The sequence below is a fragment of the Homarus americanus genome, unplaced genomic scaffold (assembly GCF_018991925.1).
Source record: "Homarus americanus isolate GMGI-L3 unplaced genomic scaffold, GMGI_Hamer_2.0 scaffold367, whole genome shotgun sequence".
Lineage (NCBI taxonomy): Eukaryota > Metazoa > Arthropoda > Malacostraca > Decapoda > Nephropidae > Homarus > Homarus americanus.
The window spans coordinates 4,343,747-4,365,514 of NW_024743709.1; the positions used below are offsets into that span (position 1 = coordinate 4,343,747).

Genomic DNA, 21,768 nt, shown 5'->3' on the forward strand with positions numbered 1-21,768 from the left:
TATCACGGACTTGGGCCGGCTGTGGTGGGTGGCGGGTGAAGAACTCAGTAATGTTTTGATGACTGGGCGACCTTGTATGCACCCTGCCCGCGTAAATGACCAAATTTACCGAGTAATTAAAGCATTTCATTCTGACAAGGCACTGCGTATATGACCAAACATTTCCCCTAACCCCAGCCATTTCCTTTATTTCTTATAGGATAATTAAGATTTATTTACACGTTTTTTATTTACACTGCCATTCTCAAGAACGGAACTAGTGTAAATCGAGAGATGGCTGTACAATACTGTAATATGTTATACGTACGTAACCAGAGAATTTGTCTCATGAATAAAGAGTAAACTGTATACAGTACTGTACATTAAAGCTAAAAATTAGAAAAAAATAATTGTAGGGTGGTATATTGTATGTGGTAGATGAATGATGTGGAAGCAGCAGGGGGGTGGCAGCACAGGTGGGTGGCTCCCTCCCCCAACATCCTTTAACACGTCTTTATGCAATTTCACCATAATTCTCAATCATTAAGGTTTATTTGGTGCCAGGTTGATAAAATATTATCATAAGAGAATCAACTTTCTTGAAAAATGAATACCACACTCAACAACATGAGTTCTTTGTTTACAAAGGGCAAACAACTGATCGGCTTAGGTCCTTCACCACTCATGCTTACCACAAAGTCCATCTGCAGCACTTAATAAATTAGTACATGTCTGTAGTGTATTTATCATCACTTAATAATATTGTAGTGTACAGTATTATGCATCTGCATATACCCTGGGTTATTCATTAATCAGTTGTCTAGGTGAACAAGTAGCCAAATTGAGCCAATGTTTATCATTCAATGGAAATAAATAACACCGTTAGGAAGATATTTTCATATCATATACAGTACTGCACAATGTATTAGTGTTACCTTGTTGTATGCTGGTTTGCTGAAAGCTCTCACACAATTGCAACCTGAGTGTATTACCTTAAATACAGCTTAGTCTTTTATTTTTAAGTCAAATTGCAGCTTACATATTGTATTTTTCTCAATTACTTTAGATGTTATATCAATCATGATGATCCACACACCATAAGAGACTGATCATACGAAAATATAATACTGAATCAATACATAAACCTGATGAATGAGGCAACCCCCGACACGCCAAAACCCCTCCCCTGCAATCCCCAGCCTGTTTACAAACAGTGTCTTAGCCCTCATCAGACCAACAACAAATCTGATTAGACCACTGAACAGTATTCAGCGAGCAAGTGTTGTTCTTCTCATAAGATTTTTATTTTTACCCATTTCTTTAAATATGTACAGTACAGTACTTACATAATTTTAACTAAATTCTTAAAACCCTCTAATATCCCTGTTAAAGATACCACGTACTACACAAAAAAACATTCACGTAAATAAGTGTAGGTAGCGAGGTGCGGCACACTGATACTATATTTATAAAGGCAAGATTCTGAAAAAAGCAAATTCCGATACAGTAAAGTTCGATTTATCGAGGTTTTACTATAGTGTATACAAAAAAGTTGTGAAACGATAGCTACAAATTTTTCATAACAGTGGTTACTATGCAATTTGTTCATGTGCTTCGTTCAAATTGAACATTATTATTCATTTGGGCACATTTTGTTTTGCACCAGCTATTTTGACTGTATTGACATTTTTTTTTTTTTGTAAGGTACCGGTAGTTATCTGGAGATTTTGTCTTGTAATCGGAAATTCTCCACAGTAGTTTTCCTCTCTTCCCTGAGTCCTACCCTATTTTGAAAAGATCTACCAGTAGGACTCTGAATTTAAAGGCCAATGCCAGAAGCTAATTTACATACAGCTGTCTCCTTTTTTGCGTAGGCTGTGAAGGGATGTAGCCTGACAGCCTTACCATATGTTTGCTGGCAGAAAAATGCAGATGGTAATGGTGATGGCTCAGGATCATCCACATTAATAACAATGAAGGAACATGCTTTAGCTCTCTGAAGGATGTTCTACACATGCATTTGCACAAGCTTTCTCATCCATATGAACATAGTTTAAAAAAAAAAATTCTTGCCCTATATGCATGCATTTATTTAGATGGTGATTAGGTGACCTTTTGCTATGTTAACCATCTGTCAAACCTGAAACACAAACACAAAGTTAATTAGAACACACAACATGGAACCCTGAGGGGTTTAGGTAAGAGAAGATGAATAGACACAAAGACAGACAAATGCAAGACCCTACACTTTGAATACAACATTGAAACCTGGGACTGGCTTGCATGTAGATATGCATTTGTATGTGTGACAGAGGCTTTATTGGGGATGGTTGAACTGAAACTATTCTTTTTGTCATACATCTCTCTGTCGCATCATAGATATTAGATATTCAGTAATACCTGTATGAATCTTGGTGAATCTTGCTGCTAAAATTTAAAAAATCCTTCTTCAATAAGCCTGACACCATCTGCTATTTCTTTTGTAATGAATCCCATTGGTTCTGGAGTTTCAGCTTCCTCTACATCCTCTGACAAAATTTGCTTTCCAGTTTAATCAGATCCTCATTGCTCAATTCTTCAGCACGAGACTCAAGCAACTGTGTGACATCATCCTCATGAATATCAAGCTAGAGTTGGTTCTCAAGGTCTACTAATGCTGTGTGTCACTTCCCCAAAATCATTTTCAAAGCCCCTGAAATCATGGACAAACTGTGGGCAGTATTTTTTCCAAACACCATTTGCCCTTACAATGAACCAGTTAAACCAGCCCCTACTAGCAACAAAATATTTCCCATCACTTTCACCACCACATTTAGCCTTCAAGTCAGCACGCAAGCTTCTCGCTTTTTCCTGAATCAAGGCAAGACTTAGAGGCAGACACCGTTGATTTTAATCATCCACTCTCATCACTAACAATCCACTTTTGTTTTGTTATCACAGTTGAGTGCATTGGTGTAGATCCTTTTACATATTCAAGAATTTTCTTTGTCTTTCAAAATTGTTCGACCGTTGACCGACTAAAACCCAACGCTTTACCAATCACTGAGGGTGTTTTGCTTTTTCCAGAATGTTTAAATACATCAACTTCACTTCCATTGTAATTGTTTTCCTTTACTTGGATGCACTACTATCACTTGCATCAGGTTTGCTTTTGGGAGCCATGATGAGGGCCAAAAAAGAGTGCTACTAAGCAAAAAAAACAAGTTTGCATTTGATCACGCATGTTAAGGCGCTGAAGATAAAGCATACTAACGCTCCCTCAAGGCATGTGGCTGAGCGCAACTCATCACTCCCAATGCACTGTGCCTCCCCTCTATGCCACGCAAACTAGTTCTCGCACGTAGATACTATGAACCAGCTGTATTTGTAGGATTTTTTTAATTATTGGCTTATGGGACCTCGTTCGTAAGTCGGGGACCCCTGTACAGTGATCCCTTGGTTAACGAGCGCCTCGGTTAACGAGTTACCTTCCATAAGATTCTTAACTTCGGTTAACGAGCAATCCCTCGATTAACGAGTTTCTTACGAGCCGACCTGAAGATGTTTTCGCTTGCATTTGGCGGTCCACCAGCTGTAGTATTAGTCCGCCAATACAGTAATCGGTTTTAGGGCTTAAATTCCTTACCACTTTAGCAAATATCAAGAAGTTTATACTATTCAACAATTTTAAAAGTTTAATATTAATTTTTTTAGTCATTTTAACAATTATTGAACATAATTTAAGGTAATGAAACTACTGTAGTTTTATGCGTGCCATCCAGCCTCTCAACACACCATACAGGCATCGGTCTTTGTGTCTTTTCAGTGGAGGTAACATCTTGCTTGAGACTCTCTTGAACTAAAATCTTTTTTCTGTGTTTGCAAGCAAATTATTGGTCGTTTTGAAATTTATTTTACATTTTGACAATATATAATGCAGTGCAGTGTTGATTTAAAGAAAATAATCTTGAATTACACCAAGAGAACTAAAATTTTATGGGTGAAATGGCGCCATGGGGTGACTTCTCTTCCACCCTAATGCCTTCTCTGTTCCCTTCTCCTCCACCCCCATTCTAATTCCCATCATCATCATCATCATCGTCCAGGAGCATTCTACATACACACCTCAAAGTAAGTGTACTTTTCTACATTTTTTGTTGAATTTAGGCAATTTTCGGTGAGCTGGAACCAATTACCCAAAAACCCATTGAAACAATGGTTTCGGTTAACGAGCAACCTTCTAGAACGGATTGTGCTCGTTAACCAAGGGACCACTGTATTGTGTTATTAGCACTTTCCTGGATGCTGTTGATAAGGAAAAAGATCTGGGCGTTGTGATAGATCATTCAATAGAGGTGGCACAAGTGAGAGAAAAATAATCACCTTACATTTTTGTGTTATTTTAGTAGATAAAAACCTCTGAGGTTGTTTCGCGAATAGTCAAATTCACATGTTGCACTCGCATATATTGAGGTACTGGCACGCACGCACACGCACAAACAAACGCACACAAAAGGTGGAATGAACAAAATCGTATAGTACCTGGTGTCCATGGTCAAACAAAAATCCTTTTTTCTTTACAGCCATAACAGACTAGAGCAGGTTGGTTACCTTATCACATTAAAACCAGTAATGGTATTAAACCATTCAAAGCGACAACTAAAACATATACAGTATAACAAATAAAGTTACAGCAAGAAAAAAGAGTGAGTTTCTATACTATTAACCACAGAATGATGTATGGTTGAAGGGAACTACCAGACAGTCGAATTGCAATGTAATGCTTGATGAATTTATAAAAAAAATTCACTATTACTCCTGTAGATATGCTATTACTGAATAGGAAAACAAAGAGAAAGAATACAAGAAAAAACATACAACTGCTGTAGTATATTGGGCCCTTTTCAATTTTTCTCCAAGGTTACAGTGAATTTGACTGATGCTTCGGGGCTTTGCTCGTCAATACCCTTGGCCCACATATTACAATCAATTTCAACTGTGGTGTTAACTGTAAAGAAAAAGTACAGTATTAATGTTTGCAGGATAAATAAAGTAAAATGCTAATGAATACAAACAAATTATTTTTAAATATTCAGCTGTGCCAAAATTTTGTCAAATTACATATTTTCGAGTCCCAACGTCAGTACACAGACAAAATTTTCGTTTGTAATTCCCTTTAAAATAGCTGACAAGCTTAAAAGTGAGAGTTTTGTGGTGCTGAGAAGAAAAAGAGACACCCATTTTAGATAATATATGTATTATTTAAGCATTTTCGACTTACGACCTGGATTTGGGTCTCTAACCCCGTCGTAAGTGTTATAATAATAATGACATGGTTCCCTAGACTAATGCATGGTTTAGAATATATCCAGAACAAGATATTCTAGAGATAAAGACATTGAATATGAAATTATTAAACTATGTACACCAGAAAAGATCAATATAAAAGATAGAATATAAAAAATATAAATATATTGAAGAATAAAAAGAACAAGTATATGAAATAGTATGAGGTAAGGAAAAAGTCCGCCCCTTACAGTACTGTATCTGGTATTTTGAACCCCTTTAATTGGTACAAATGAGGTTCTACTGTGGATTGGTAGGTGAAGGTGATGTTTACAGCTCGAGCAACACATTCTAACTCGAAGCCGGTGAGGCCTCTCCCTCTGGTTAATGGATTGTTTACATCTCAATGAGGAATAATCCGACATTCAGTTTTAATGGATTTTCGGCTATGACATACATGGTTTAACTCCCAATTAGTCCATCATCCTGAGGGATTACTGTATAAGAATGCATGGAAATGTGCAAGTTGCCAATGGACATCCTGATGCCTCGATCAGCAGGATGGGTCAAAAGAGAATTTTTAACACAACTTGGCAATACAATAAACTCCCCAAAGGAGAACATGTGCCCAAAACTGAAATAGCAACACTGAAATTAAATTTTATAATTTTCAGATACTGACATTCAACCATGTCAAATATCAAGCCAATCCAATACTGTATACATATCTTTTTTAATTAGTTGCAGATATTTAAGTGATAAATATTCCTAAAGGCCCTACTTTATAATGAATTCAATATAAAAAAAAAAATACTCACCAAGATCTTTAAGCACCAGCTGGAATGCGACTATAGGTTTCCGATAGCCTGGTAGGTTTGTGTTGGAGAAGAAGGAACTGGGGAAACCAGGGCCGTAGTAAGAGTGAATGCCAAAGTGTGTGCAAGACACCCATATAACCTAGAATACAAGAAGCATATACAATAGTACTTGTACTTTAAAATGTGCTCAAAACTGCAACATACTGTACAACTAAATCTCCAATAGATTCACTGTCCTTGGTTGTATGAATCTTTTTCTATGTTACAAGTCATAAATACTGTAATTTATTTATCTTAAATTCAAAGAATTCCAGTGTTATTTTATTCCATAACTGACTTGTCCTTTCTTTCATAATTCAATTCACAATCCTATTTACAGCAATTCTTCATTTAAAAAAGTGTTCAGTTGCAGTACAGTAGTTGGTTCATCTTATAACATTTCTAAATTGAAGAACACCTTCATATAAAGGAGGATTTTTTTTGTCACCACACAGTCAGCAGAACAGGCCCACCCCCAACTCTCCTCTGGTGAGGTGACATAGTACATGTCCCTTCTTGCCATCATCACCAACCTACCTCTTTCATGACACCGCCATTTTCGTAAGTGATGCTTCTAATGAGGTCTCGAAGTGTATTGGGCATCTGGCTGGGTAGTTTCTCAATGTCATCATAAGGATCAAATTTAGTTTTCTGAAAAATATTTACAACTATCTAGAAAGTCATAATATAAAATGAAAACTAATGTCCTGAGACATATCCTCTCATCACCACCACCATTTTACACATTTACTTGGGTTATACATAATCACCTGATGGCATGGTGTCCTGATTGCTATCAGGGAGGCGATTTTTTATAAAGAAACATTTTTTTTCTTCAGAAAATGGTCATTGTATGTATGAACAAGAGACAAAGAAAACAACAAGCTGTCCTTCTGATTGTTGAGGCAGACAATAAATACAAGGGAAGAAATGTTGTTGAAGGAATAAGACAGTAATTCGAATTAGAAGACTTCATTTATTAAAGGAGACTTTTCCATAAGGAAAATACTTATAATTTATGTACCTGTTATCATGAAACTTGGGCAAACATGTTCTATTAATAACATTCATTCATCCTACAACTTATCATTACACATATCTCAAGACCACAGCCATCCACCAATAACCATAGCTCCTACCACTGAGGCCCGTATTCAACATGGATGTAGTGTAGATAATACTGTAGTGGATATTGTGTAAATGGTAATAATACTGTATTACTTTAAGTTATGAGCTGCCCTCAAAAATGGGCAACATTTGGTGCACTAGCTAGTGGACCACATAAAAGAAAGAATGCATACAAATAATTAAACAACAATCTATATCTGGCTTTAAAACAGATCATCAATCGAGTCTATTAAACAACTGTCCATTACATACATGAAGTTTGTCACCAAAGAATTTTCAAGAGCCAATAAAAGTATTTTTTTTACTCACCAACAGTCCCACTTATTCTCACTTCTAATGCAAATATGTTAAGAAAGTACCAAAACCTTAGGCCAAAGTATCCCTATACAGTGGGGTATGCTATAACGAATCTAATTGGTTCTAGAACCTTGTTCGTTATAGCATTCATTCGTTATAGGATTAATTCGTTCCAGGCCCCCAGATACAACCACTTAACACTGAAAAATATAATATAAAATTGTAAAAATTGTAAAAAAGTGCATAAATAAGCATCTAAACCCCTGAAATAAAGAACATCATTAATACTTGTAATAAAAAAACAATAAATTAGTAAAAAAAAAAGAAAAAAAAAGAATTTTAGTTTCTAAATAATGTTCGTTGTAGGAGTTTCGTTCGTTATAGCAATCTCAATTTTATAGGTAAAACCGTTCGTTATAGGAATATTCGTAGTAGGATCCGTTCGTTATAGCATACCCCACTGTACACAGGCATGCACAATTATTATGCACTAACCAACTCAACCATTAATTACAAATAATGTACTGTACTGGAAAATATTGTACTGACCCCATTATAAGACAATATAATGCAAGGAGATGTTGTGTTGTAGTTCCAAACCATTTCTGGTATACATTCATGTCCCAGTATAACTTTTTGCAAGATGCAGACTTGTGTAGCATTTGGTTCAACTCCTGGAGGACATGCAATCACCTGTGTATCAGCTTTGGTAGCATTATAGTCTGTCAAAGGAATAAAACAAAAACCGAATTATGATAAATTGTGTATACTTCTCTCAATGATCTCATCACATCATTTACTGTACAGTAGTTGTATTATTATCAACTGCTATTTGTATACAGTATTAGTTTAACAATAATGTAGTTCAGCCAATGGAGTACGATACTACAGATTATGTGAAGTAAAAATTTTAAATACCGGTATGCTTAGTCACTTAATGTTGCTTTTTGCACAACCTTAAGTGTCAACCACCATTGTTGCTAGTTTTTAGACTAAATTACATTAATCAACAGTAAGGGTAAATACATATATGGTAAGTCCTCGTACAACGTCGACCCGCTTAACGTTGTTTTGATACTACGTCACTAACCTTTAGACAGCGAAAATTCGCTTAACGTCCCGATGACTCAGTACAATGTCGTTTTGCACCGTCACAGACTACTTTTACGGCGGATCACCCTCTCTCGGCATGCTACCTCTCACTCGCGGAACGTCACAGCAACGCCAGGCCAGTCTTTGTTAGGCTTCCACAGCGTTCATGCGTGTTTAAGTGTTTTTGATCTTAATACTGTACTCTAACAATTTGAAATGGCTTCCAAGCACCCATCAAGTGCTAGTGTTGTGAAGAAGCAATGCAAGACCATTAGCCTTGCTACAAAATTGGAGGTTTTAAACAGGGAGGAGCCACTCGCCACCCTCCTCCTCCTCCGCTCCACTACCCTCCACCACCTCCATCCATCAGTGAGTACAATACAAGATTATAGTTTATTTATATATACAGCATATGTACAGTAACTCAAAATATAACAATCATGGCAGCCAGCAGTGGCCTATGAGAGATGGTAATGCATGTTGCTGTAATGATTGTTTATCAGACCATAGCTTACAGCCCAGAGAAGAACAACACATATAACACTAAGTAGGTGCTGACGTGCCCCATAGGAGGCGGGTAAGGGGGGAGGGAAGGGGACAGGAGGAGGGGACAGGAGAGGGGAGGATAGGGAGGAGGGGGAGGGGGATAGGAGGAGAAGGGGAGGAGGGGGGTGGGAGGGAGGGGGGGTGAGGAGGGGAGGAGGGGAGAGGAGGAGAGGAGGGGAGGGAGGGAGGGGAGAGAGGAGGGGAGAGGAGGGAGGGGAGAGGAGGGGGAGAGGAGGAGGGGGGGAGAGAGGAGGAGGAGGGGGGGAGAGAGGAGGGGGGGAGAGGAGGGGGGAGAGGAGGGGAGGGGGAGGAGGGGGAGGGGAGGGAGAGGGGAGGGGGAGAGGAGGAGGGGAGAGGAGGAGGAGGGGGAGGAGGAGGAGGGGGAGGGGGAGGGAGGAGGGGAGAGGAGGAGGGGGAGGGGAGAGGAGGAGAGGTAGAGGAGAGGAGGAGGAGAGGAGGAGGAGGGAGGGGGAGAGAGAGGGAGGGGAGAGGGGGAGGGGGGGAGAGGGGAGGGGGGAGAGGGGAGGGGGAGAGGAGAGGGAGAGAGGGGGGGAGAGGGAGAGGGGGAGAGGGGGGAGAGGGAGGGGGAGAGGGAGGGGGGGAGGGAGGAGGAGGGGGGAGGGGAGGAGGGGGAGGGGAGAGGGAGGGAGAGGGGAGGAGGGGAGAGGGGGAGAGGGGAGAGGGAGGAGGGGGAGGGAGGGGAGGGGGAGAGGGGGGAGGGAGGGAGGGGGGGAGGGGGAGGGAGGGGAGAGGGGAGGGGAGGAGGGAGGGGAGAGGGGGGAGGGAGGAGGGGGAGAGAGGAGGGAGAGGAGGAGGGGGGAGAGGGAGGGGAGAGAGGAGGGGGAGGGGAGGGAGGGGAGGGGGAGGGGAGGAGGGGGAGGGGAGGAGGGGAGAGGGGGGAGGAGGGAGAGGGGAGGAGGGGAGAGGGGAGGAGGGGAGAGGGGAGGAGGAGAGGGGAGGAGGGAGGGGAGGGGAGGAGGGAGAGGGGGAGGGGAGGAGGAGAGGGGGAGGAGGAGGGGGAGAGAGAAGAGGAGGGGAGGGGAGGGAGGAAGAGGAGGGGAGAGGAGGAAGAGGAGGAAGAGGAGGAGAGGAGGGGAGGGGGGAGGAGGAGGAGGAGGAGGAGGGGGAGAGGGAGGAGGAGGAGGAGGGGTGAGGAGGGGAGGGGAGGGAGAGGGAGGGGAGGGGGAGAGGAGGAGGGGAGGGGGAGAGGGAAGAGGAGGAGGAAGAGGAGGGGAGAGAAGGGAGAGGAGAAGGAAGAGGAGCAGGGGAGGGGAGAGGGAGGAGGGGAGAAGGAGGAGGGAGGGAAGAGGGGGAGGGGAGAGAGGAGGGAGGAGGAAGAGGGGGGAGGAGGGGGGGGAGGGGAGGGGAGGAGGGGAGGAGGGAGGGGGAGAGGAGGGAGGAGGGGGGGAGTAGGGAGGAGGAGGGGAGGAGGGAGAGGGGGGGAGAGAGGGGAGGAGGGAGGAGGAGGAGGAGGGAGGAGGAGGAGGAGGGAGGGGAGAGGGAGAGGGAGGGGGGGAGGGAGGGAGGGGTGAGGGAGGGAGAGGGGGAAGAGGGGGAGGAGGGGAGAGGGAGGAGGGGGGGAGGAGAGGAGGGAGGAGGGGGGAAGAGGAGGAGGAGGAGGAGGAGGAGGGAGGAGGGGGTGGAGGAGGAGGAGGAGGGGGAGAGGAGGAGGAGGGGAGAGGAGGGGGAGGGGAGGAGGAGGAGGGAGGGGAGAGGGAGGAGGGAGGAGGAGGGGGAGAGGAGGAGGGGGAGGAGAGGAGGGGGAGAGGAGGAGGGGGGGAGAGGAAGAGGGGAGGAGGAAGAGGGAGGGGAGGAGGGGGAGGAGGAGAGGGGGAGGAGGAGGGGAGCCGGGGGAGAGGGGAGGGGAGGGGGGAGGGGGAGAGAGGGGAGGGGGGAGGGGGAGAGGAGGAGGGGAGAGGAGGAGGAGGAGGGAGGGGAGGGAGGAGGAGGGAGGGGGAGAGAGGGGGGAGAGGGAGGGGAGAGGGGGAGAGGAGGAGGAGGGGGGGAGAGGAGGAGGTGAGAGGAGGGAGGAGAAGGAGGGGAGAGGAGGAGGGGAGAGGAGGGGAGAGGGGAGGGGAGAGGGAGAGGGGGAGAGGGAGGAGAGGGGGAGAGAGGGGAGGGAGAGAGGGGGGAGAGGGAGGGAGGAGGGAGGGGGAGGAGGGGGGAGGAGGGGGGGAGAGGAGAGAGGGGAGAGGAGGGGAGGAGGAGGGGGAGAGAGGAGAGGGAGGGAGAGGAGAGGGAGGAGGGGGGGAGAGGGGAGGGAGGAGGAGGGGAGAGGAGAGGAGGGGAAGAGGGGAGGAGGAGGGGGGGGAGAGGAGGAGGAGGAGGGGAGAGGAGGAGGAGGAGGGGGAGAGAGGAGGAGGAGAGGAGGAGGAGGAGGAGGAGGAGGGGAGAGGGAGGAGGGGAGGAGGAGAGGGGAGGAGGAGGAGGGGAGAGGAGGAGGAGCGTGGGGAGGGAGGGGAGGAGAGGGGAGAGAGGAGAGGGGGGAGAGGGGAGAAGAGGGGGGGAGAGAGGAGGAGGGGGGGGAAGAGGAGGAGGAGGGGGAGAGGGAGGAGGAGGGGGGAGAGAGGAGGAGGGGGGAGAGGAGAGAGGGGGAGAGGAGAGGAGGGGAGAGGGGAGGAGGGGAGAGGGAGGAAGGGGAGAGGGGAGGAGGGGGAGAGGGAGGAGGGAGAGAGGGGAGGAAGGGGAGAGGGGAAGGGGGGGAAGAGGGGAGAGGGGGAGAGGGGAGGAGGGGGGAGAGGAGGAGGGAGGGGGAGGGAGGAGGGGGAGAGGAGGAGGGAGGAGGAGGGGGGGAGAGGAGGAGGAGGAGGAGGGGGAGGAGGGAGGAGGAGGAGGGGGGAGGGGAGGAGAGGAGGAGGGGAGAGGGGAGGAGGGAGGAGGAGGAGGAGGGGGGAGAGGAGGAGGGAGGGAGGGGGGAGAGGAGGAGGAGGAGGGGGGGAGAGGAGGAGCAAGGGGGTATTTTCAGAAGGGTAAGTATTATGAGGTGTTGAGTAATGCAAGGACGAACTCGCCAACCAAGCGAAAATGTGATTTGTTTTTGTTACCATTCATTTCATAAAGTTTCATTCTACTACAACTTAAGATGATATGGCGAGTTCACCTTTGGTTTACTGGCAAGATCCCATTGAATCATATGGTGTAAAACTCCTGGTTTCTCTGTGCTGCCTCTGGTAATTTCAGCGTTTGGCGAGAGCAAAGCAAAGTCGGTTGTTAACCAAAAATTTCGTTAACTGAATTTATTATTTTAATGGGATATTGGGTAATTGGTTCCAACTCACAGAAAAAGTATACATATAAAGTACTGTACACAGTAATAGAATTAACAAAACAATAAATACAAACAAAATACAGTACTGTACTATACAGTATACCTGTACAATAATAAATAAAAACATAGAATACTGTATTTTAACTTACTTTGAGGTGTGTATGTCATATTCTCGGCAGCTTTGTTTACCTATCAAACAGCTGATTGTAGAGGCAGTCGATGATGACATGCCATATTCTTTACAGAATGCATTGGTTCTAATGCCTTCTTCATGTTTCATAATAATTTCTGCACTGTATATTATCAATATGTTAACTAAATTTCAGAATGACCAATAATTTTAATGTAAAAATGCAAAAATATTCAAGAGACCAACAAACTCGATGTTCACTCCGCTGTAAACAAAGTTAAACTGAGAAAGCGTGGGCGATTCGATCAGCTGAAGGGCACACAAAAACTGTTCCCTGTACTGTATATACAATACATACAGTATGTTAGCTAAATTTCAGAATGACCAATAATTTTAATATAAAAAATGCAAAATTATTCAAGAGCACAACTGTCTTGATATTTATTCCACTGGAAACGAATGTAAACATAGAACCAATTATTGTATTGGCGGACTAGCCGGTCAGCTGATGCGCACAACAAAGCGTGTTTCGTAAGGCTGACGTTAATCGAAGTTTTGTTCGTTAATGGAACTGATTATCCTTATGGGAGCTAATTCATTAACCGAAATTTCACTAATTGAACTGTTTGTTAATCGAGGGACCACTGTACAATGTTTATGATTAATAGCATATTAAAAAGTTATAAAAAGGGTTAAAAATACTCGACTTATTTAAAACCAACATAATAACATTATTACAAAAAATAAAATAACAAATCAACCAATGGTTTTTAGTTCATACTGCTTTATCACATCTAATTTTTTTCAAGTAACAGCTTTTCTTCGCTTTACTTCACTTTTAATACCAGAATGTATCACACCTTTGCCATTCATTGTAATTAAAAACACTAAAACTGATACAGTACAGTACTTGCACTATGATAAAGCATAGTCTGCAATAACACATCTGATATATATGGAAGATAAACAAAGAATGCGGGGTAGGCGCATCTCACCTTTGATGATGCTGCGAGACTGCATAACCGCTTAATCCTACTTGAGTGACAAATCTGTTTATTCATTCACGCCGAGAGAGCACACGTTATAGGAGGACTGACTACTATAAGAGATGAGCAGTTTGATCAGCACAAAACAATGAACAATGCTACACTGAGTGTGGGAGCACAAGGCCTCATCAATGGTACAGTGCACCCACTACAAGCTAATGCTTTCTTGCAACATGCAATGACATGATTAATTAACCATGTCCTTATTATCTATTATTATACACTAGTTTGATAATTTTATTATCTCCATGTTGCAAACATGTGGACTATCTCTGCAGCCACAATCTGATGTGTTATACCTGTCATAAAAACTTTAAATGGCAACTGTAGTTGGGTCAAACTTTCTGTACACCAATTTTATTCATGTCACATTTGATATTGAAAGGAATGAATTTCATTCTCTTTTTTCAGTTTAATACAGGATTGTTAAGTGTGATTAATATTTATCAAAGCAAACTCAATGTGAATTACAAAAAGAGCAGCAACTTACCTTTTATGAACTGATTGAGAGAAGATATTTCCTCTTCATACGTGCTCTTCTGACCAGGATTAAACTTTATATTTCCTGAAGGTATGACAAACAAACCTGTAAAAACCCAATAAAAAGCTCATTTGCTTTAAACTCTGTCCAGTCGTAAAGGGAAATTTATATACAATACTAACTCCTACTGATTCCTAAACCAATAAGGGAAAAAAATAGGTAATTAGGTCACCCACTTCTTCCACTTACATCACAAAAAGGGGATTTCATAAATTAACCTTTCATTTATAAACTACAGGTCATCAGTGAGCAACATGCGAGATTCTAAACCCAGCTATGAACTTGGTGTAAGTTTTATGTCAACAGTATTGCTTCATGCACCCAAACAGAAACTATCACTCCTACATCACAAGAAATTATTTATCCTATAATGCAAGCATACAAGTATTTAAGTATAATACTTCCTCCTCCAAAGGACAGACATTCTTCTGAAAAAGAGACCATTATTGTGCTTTATTTGTGGAGCACTGCAGATAGATTTATGCTGGCACTGAGTAACAGACTATATTTTCTTCTGGGCTAAATAATAAATATAAAGAGATCTCTTTCAAGGTATCCAGTAATACTGCATATAATTTACTCTAAAACAAGACAAGAGGTAATGGAAATTATAATTTTGTCTTGTCAAGTTAAAAAAAAAAAAAAAAAAAAACACTAAATTTGGTTGTTCATTTTTTGGAAAAAAGCACATGGGATTAACTTAATGTCATCATCAACGCCTGGGATTACCTTGATGTCATTAGGAGCACCTGGAATTAACTTGGTCATTATGAGCACCTGGGATTACCTTGATGTCAGTCATTCGCATTTTTTAAACATTCGGGTTACTTATTAGTAACCCAAAAGCGCCCTCCGAGCCATAATCCTTTTTTTAAACCAAATTTTGTCGGGTTACCATTTGGTAGTCCAGCGATATAGTATTACAGGCATCCCCGCGTTACAAGAAGTTGCGAGATTTCGCTCTTACAGAATTTGTAAATTATGACCAATAATTTCGCGATACGGCCCGTAAATCCGCCCTTACGGAAATTGGGGTAAATTTTAATAATAAAAAAATAAATCACTAAATAATTTTTTCAATTATAATTTGTTTGGTGTGGATTTCTTGGTGTTTGCTACCGCCAAGTGTGGGCGTGCACAGGCGAGGTCACTCCATTGTTTACATCCGGTGTCTGCGCATGTTTCTCGCCTCCAACGTTGGATTTAACTTTTGCAAACATACAGTAAGTACAGTACAGTGCATTACCCTTATTCAAGATGACTGGAAAGAGGCCATCAAGTGCAACAAGAAGCCGCAAAGGCAGTACATTGGATATTAAACTTGATGTTTTAAGAAGGTATATCATAAATTATTTAATGTACTGTATTGTATGTGTTTATAAATGTTTATTTTCATTCATAAAAGTGCTTGAATTACTTTTTGGGAGGCCGAAAAATTGCCTTAGGAATGCATCTCCAGTTTTATAATGTAAGTCAATGGGAAAATAGGTTTCGCGTTATGGAATTTCGCGATGCGGTCAATTTTCCAGGGACGCACTCCCTTCCGTAACACAGGGGATGCCTGTATTGGAAAGTTCGGGATAAATCCTCGGGTGTGGGTAGGTACCCGAAAGACTTATCGAATGTTCAAACTAGTTATATATGAATAAGTCTCTGAAATATAATACTGTATATATAAATTAAGATGAGATATAAAGAAAATAAATATTTAAATGACCTAATAACCCATTCCAATGAAAATGTATATATTTTTAAGAGACCGCCATGTACCCCCGTGATGTCGTACCTTCAACTCCGAATATTTTTCGTCTCCCCATCCCCCTTCTCCAATATTATCAAGCATTGCATTCCTACAATCATTCTCTTATAGCTTCAAGTATAATAAGTAATCCACTTTTGTTTGTGATAGAGAGATGTAATGCCATTTCCAATTTGCCAATATATTATACTGTATAGGGAAGATATAAGATGAGCCAAATGTACTAGGTAGATGCTGAGGTAATACTGTAGTTTACAACAAGTGTCATCCGTGACCCACGCTGATAATTACCCTGAAAAAAAAATTCTCCTGCTATACTTCACTGTTTGGGTTGTTGTTGATCCGGTCGTGTTTAGGTACTACCAATGTTTGTAAGTTTAGATTAGGTTACGTAAAATATTCTTTTTAGATGAAATGTTCGAACTCAGGGTATGAGAAAAGTGCCAAAATTGATTACATTGTAATGGTGTTTTCAATCACACTATTTAAATCATGTCGGTCCTACCTAACATCACTGGAACAACAATAAACAAAAGTTAAATATACTATGGACAAATTTCTTAAGGAAATTCTCTGCAATAGCAATGCAACAAGCTTGTAAACTATTTTCAAAAGTAAATTACCTTATATACAATAGTTACCGCAAAATATAGATAATAGATATTAGATTTGGTTTTATTTTTTCAGGCTGGCATTATAGCCTTCTGGTATGCAGAGCTAGCTGATGCTGTGAGGCTACCAAGGATTGTTATTAGAGACCATCAAAATCCTTTTGCTTATCTCTCTGAGGAGTTCATCAAGAGGTATAGGCTGTCCAAGGAATACAGTCATGAACTTCTTGAATGAGTTGAACCACATATGTCAAGAGTTCAAGAAGGACAAGACAAGAAATTCTGGTGTTACTATAGTGTGCGGTCTACAAGATAAATGGGTTAAGTTAGCTTAGGTTAGATTAGGTCAGGTTAGGTTAGGTCAGGTCAGGTTAAGTTAGATCAGGTTAGGTAAAGTTTGGTTAGTTTAGGTTAGACAAAATATATCTTTGTAGACTGAAACTTTAACCCTTAGGCCCCGGGTGACGTTCCAGAACTTGCGCCTATTCCCGTCACTGTTTAAATGCCCAGCGTGGGTTATCAGGCTCCAGTGTGACTATTTGCCTCTCACACCACATGCTCGGCCACAGGGAAGCTTCCTGAACATAATTACCTACTTTTGTTTGTTTCACTTTCATTGGTTGTCGATTTTATCATGTTGTATCAAAGTAATATTGATAAAAGATGTGTAGTTGTATTGTAGTGTAGTATCATTGTAAAACAATGCTATGATTATGTTATAAATGTTTTTATTTGTGGAATTATTATTATTTTATGCATTACTTGCTCTACCAAATACAAAGACAGCCAGGCAGACTGGCGACCGACTGGCGAGTGTTGCCAAGCACTTTTTTTAAGAAAAATTATGCAAATAAAATATTCTAAATTAATTATTTATAGCAAATAAGTATTAAGATCAGTAAATACATACATTATTGGCCACTTCGGACACAAAAGCGAGCTAAAAATAGCTGCTAAGTGCCGAGGGACCACGAGCGTTAGCTGTCAAACCAACAGTCTCCTTATCTCTCCCCCTCCTCCCTCCTTCTGCACGGCCAGAGAAGTTTCTCGAGGGTCAATATATAGTTTTTCTTACTTATATTTTATTTTTTCTTACTTATATTTTATTGTTTTATCATTTTAAAAGGTTACAAATTATTTTTGGAAAATTTAATTTTTTCTCGATTTACCCGGTGTGGGGTACTGCCACCAGCACCCTAACCCAGGGCTTAAGGGTTAAATCTTCGATTTTGGTCTATGCTCAGAAGTGTAATGGGTACAGTATTTATTCAATGTTATGCAGTGATGCAGAAAAGGGAGGGGGGCGACATCACCACTGTACAGTGCTCAGCACCCATGAAAACCCCTAAACCCACCTCCCATGTACAATAATATCACCAGGCCATAATTACAGTGCAATAATATATTCATTACTTAGAATTCACCAATACGTACTCAGAATTGAAATTGGCTCGTTTTTCCGGGAAAATTTTCAACATTCCGGGCCTGTGAACGAGTTTTCAAAGTTGAAAATCGGGTTATTTATTATTCGTTTAATTCCGAAAAATCTCTTAAATTTTATTCCAGGCCTTTGGAGTAAATATCTGGCAAATTTTCTGGAAATTTGAAAACTTCCTGAAACTCTCCGAGTTTTTTCCTGGGTCTCCGAGGATGAAAGAATGTTTAAACTCGGAAACATTTACATGTAACCGCAAAAATTCTAGGGAAGTGGGATTTTTCATGGTTTGAGAGTCTTGTTATCTGGAAGTCTTTCATCCTTGGAAGAGCTCTGCACCAATTATTCCGGCTAACGGGGATATTACCTGTATGTTGCACTTTACGGAGGGTGATTCTCTGAAGAACTTAAAATGTAACACAGTAATATTATCATCATAAGAGGCCCCTGTTGTTTACTATAATCAAGATAAGCAATGATAGACAAAACAGAAAATAAAAAAGTATATATCCTACAGGATGCAGTATTCTGCACACCTGCAAATCATTAACTGCATTGAGATACTTTAGCCGTGGCAGCTTCCAAATTAGTATGGCAGAATGCTTAAAGATTTCTGTGTCATCAGTTTGCAAGTGTCAAAAGCTATGCAACTATTTTGACCCTTACGGCAAAAGATTACATCCACTTTCCAGAATCAGACAACATACAAAACCTTGTAGATGAATTTCACCCCATTGCAGGGATGTCTGGTATATTGGGCTGCAATGATGGGTCTCGTATCCCTATTAGAAGCCCTGGAGGGAACACAGCTGAACTACAACGATGTAGAAAGGGGTGTAATTGAGACATGGTTTTGATTTGTATAATGTAGTTTGTTTGAAAGTAGAGCAAGTGTAAGGGTAAATGGAAGCATTATTGGTTTGGTAAAAAATTTTTTTAGATACCAGGTAGATTTTATTATCAAGGTTATTTTTCCAATATTTTTTTTTTCCTCCAAACATTATCACAGTACAACTTGAAACCATATTTCAATTCAAACAAAATTAAAAAGGGATTACACTGGCATGACTAAAGAAAAATATATCACAGTACAGTACAGTACAGTACTGAACAGTATATAAAAAATTATATCATTCAAAAAGTTTAGTATTTTGCTTGAAATAATAAATGTACACATTTTTTAAAGGCTTCAAAGTACTATACTGTACTAAAATAGCTTGCAAGTGTCAGAGAAATCCAGTCAATTTTAGTTCCTCTAAATAAGAACAAGCAGTAAAACCAAATTTATCACAGTACCTGTACAGTCCTGTATATAAATTAATAGTAATCATACTTAGTTTGAAACTGCAAATACATTTATAGCAATTATCATTCTTGAAAGATTTTAGAAGTACTGTACTGTACCTGAATTGAAATTGTAATTAAAGTACAAAAGAAATGTGAAATAAAAGAATGATTAAAATTCCCAAGTATGAGTATATAATACACAGTATCACAGTATATTGTATATGAAATTCTAGCAAAAATATGTTGAATCTCTTTTGGTTTCACAAGAAGTAATAGAAAAAAAAATCATTCATGTTTGATCATACAAAATATGATTTCACATCTCCCTTAAGTGCAAAAAAAAAAACAGTAAACAGAGATAAAAAAAGACATTTAAATTTCTCCAATAAGTATGAGTGTACAATACACAGTATCACAGTACGTACTGTTTACTGTATCTGACATTATATCACAAATTATGTTGAAAGAATCTATTTGCTTTCACAAAAGAAAAACAAAACAAACATAAATGTTGGAACATAAAACATATTTCATATTCTCCATTAAGTGCCTAAGTAAAAATAGTAAACAGAAAGAGATAGAAAAGAAAATCACAGTTTATACATTATCAATTATGACACTGATGGCAAAGTCTCCATAATTTAACTTGATTGCCCACAGCCAGAGGTGGAATTATGGCTGCACTCTTGACATATGCCACTGGTCAGCAACTCTAATGCTTGCTCTAAATACATTACACACAGATTGGGCTGATAATGTATTGTACATACGAGTGAAGGCCTTTAAAGCCTCCAATATAGCACCATTCAGTTCTTGTGTACTGTCCTTAATAATGGCAATGAGGTATTCATTCCTCTTGTTCACCTGCTTCCTTCTCTTCCCCCGTGACTGGATGTTGATGCTGCGGTTGGTGGCACGGGTAATCCTGATGTTGGATCAGTTGATCCAAGTGTTCCTGCTGGTGCAGACGCTGTCATAATTGGCTGTGATGTCTGCCTTCTCCCTTGAAGAACAACTTTTATCTCCACAACTCATGTTTCTGCTTCAATTTTTGAGTGCAAATCGACCTGGTTTGTTGATATTTATCTTGGATAAGGTGTACCAACCCTCCCAAGTTGCAGCGTTCAGGTTACTAAATAGTAACCCGATGTTTGGGATTGATATTCGAGTTTGACGAATCCATTTGACGGGTTACCAAACAGTAACCCGACATTCGGGATTGCTCTTCGGGCTTGCTGCCCCGAATGTTTAAAAAAATGGCCGATTATGAGCACCGGGATTACCTTGACGTCATTATGAGCACTTAGTTATAGTAAGATCCTCTGCAATTCGTTCTGGATCAATATGGGGACCTGCAAACCACTTCTTCATTTTCTGAACCACATGGGTACGTATGTGCAGATAAAAATGCTCGTGTGAAACAGGCTCTGCATCTGAATATGAGAGCTGCAGCTAGCTTGCCCGGTTTGAAATATTACTGTAAGGTAACGTAATTTTTCATTTGCAAATAAGCGGGATAGGATTTGTGAAAATCAAATACAGTGGGGTATGCTATAACGAACGGATCCTACTACGAATATTCCTATAACGAACGGTTTTACCTATAAATTGATAATGCTATAACGAACGAAACTCCTACAACGAACATTATAAATTTTTTTTTTTTTTTTTTTACTAATTTATTGTTTCTGTATTACAAGTATTAATGATATTCTATATTTCAAGGGTTTAGATGCATATTTATGCACTTTTTTACAATTTTTACAATTTAATATATTTTTCAGTGTTAAGTGGTTGTAATTGGGGGCCTGGAACGGATTAATCCTATAACGAACGAATGCTATAACGAACAAAGTTCTAGAACCAATTAGATTCGTTATAGCATACCCCACTGTACTGTAAGGATGTTAAAAGATCAATTGCAGATAAGTGGGGTTGCGATTAGCGAGGTATTCCTGTACTACATCATGCACATTCAAAATTGCTCGTGTTTTGTTTTGGCACAATATAGCAGCCAATCAGTACTCTGGAAACCTATAGAGTTACTAGAAATAATAATATATGCTCAGTAACATATTCAGTAAGGCAAGTGAAGCTGCAGAGAGAAAGTTCGAGTCTTCTGGCCTTAGGGGTCAGTGGCCCCAGTGTCTTACTGACAAGTTCATAGTAAAATTCATCTGTATATTTAAGTAAGAGTCTTGAAAGTAAATTTAATGAAGATGAACTCGTGAAAATAAAAAGTTTACTTCAAGTATATCATAGCTGGGAGCATGATAATTCTGTAAGTCTATACACATTACCACATCACATGGGGTTAATCAAACAAATGATATTACAGTGCTTTAAGACCACTGAGAGTGTTAGGTTGTTAAAAAAAGAGGCAGGGAGGCAGCAGCAATGTGCAGCCGCGAAAGTGCAAGCTTTAGGTGGAAAAAATAAGTCACATATGAGAGAATCCACCTCTTGCGAAGCTGGCACAGTATAAATGAGGGCAATCTGTACACAAGAATACTTGAAAATGTCCGCC

The 21,768-nt window shown here is 40.7% G+C and overlaps 1 protein-coding gene across 4 annotated transcripts in view; it reads right to left on the reverse strand.

The window, feature by feature from the left end:
* Window positions 1–21,768, reverse strand: part of LOC121877406 (sodium/potassium-transporting ATPase subunit beta-like) — a 43,559-nt gene continuing 21,791 nt past the window's right edge. For 3 of the 4 annotated variants that reach the window (XM_042383156.1, XM_042383157.1, XM_042383154.1), the window contains 6 exons: window positions 14,099–14,194; window positions 8,076–8,248; window positions 6,639–6,752; window positions 6,063–6,201; window positions 4,837–4,966; window positions 1–2,119 (listed from right to left, as the gene is read on the reverse strand). In XM_042383156.1, the coding sequence (XP_042239090.1) occupies window positions 4,863–4,966; window positions 6,063–6,201; window positions 6,639–6,752; window positions 8,076–8,248; window positions 14,099–14,194 (626 nt within the window). In that variant the 3' untranslated portion in view covers window positions 1–2,119; window positions 4,837–4,862. Of the gene's footprint in view, window positions 2,120–4,829; window positions 4,967–6,062; window positions 6,202–6,638; window positions 6,753–8,075; window positions 8,249–14,098; window positions 14,195–21,768 lie in introns of those variants that run through there. The other variant, XM_042383155.1, reaches the window with a different exon arrangement.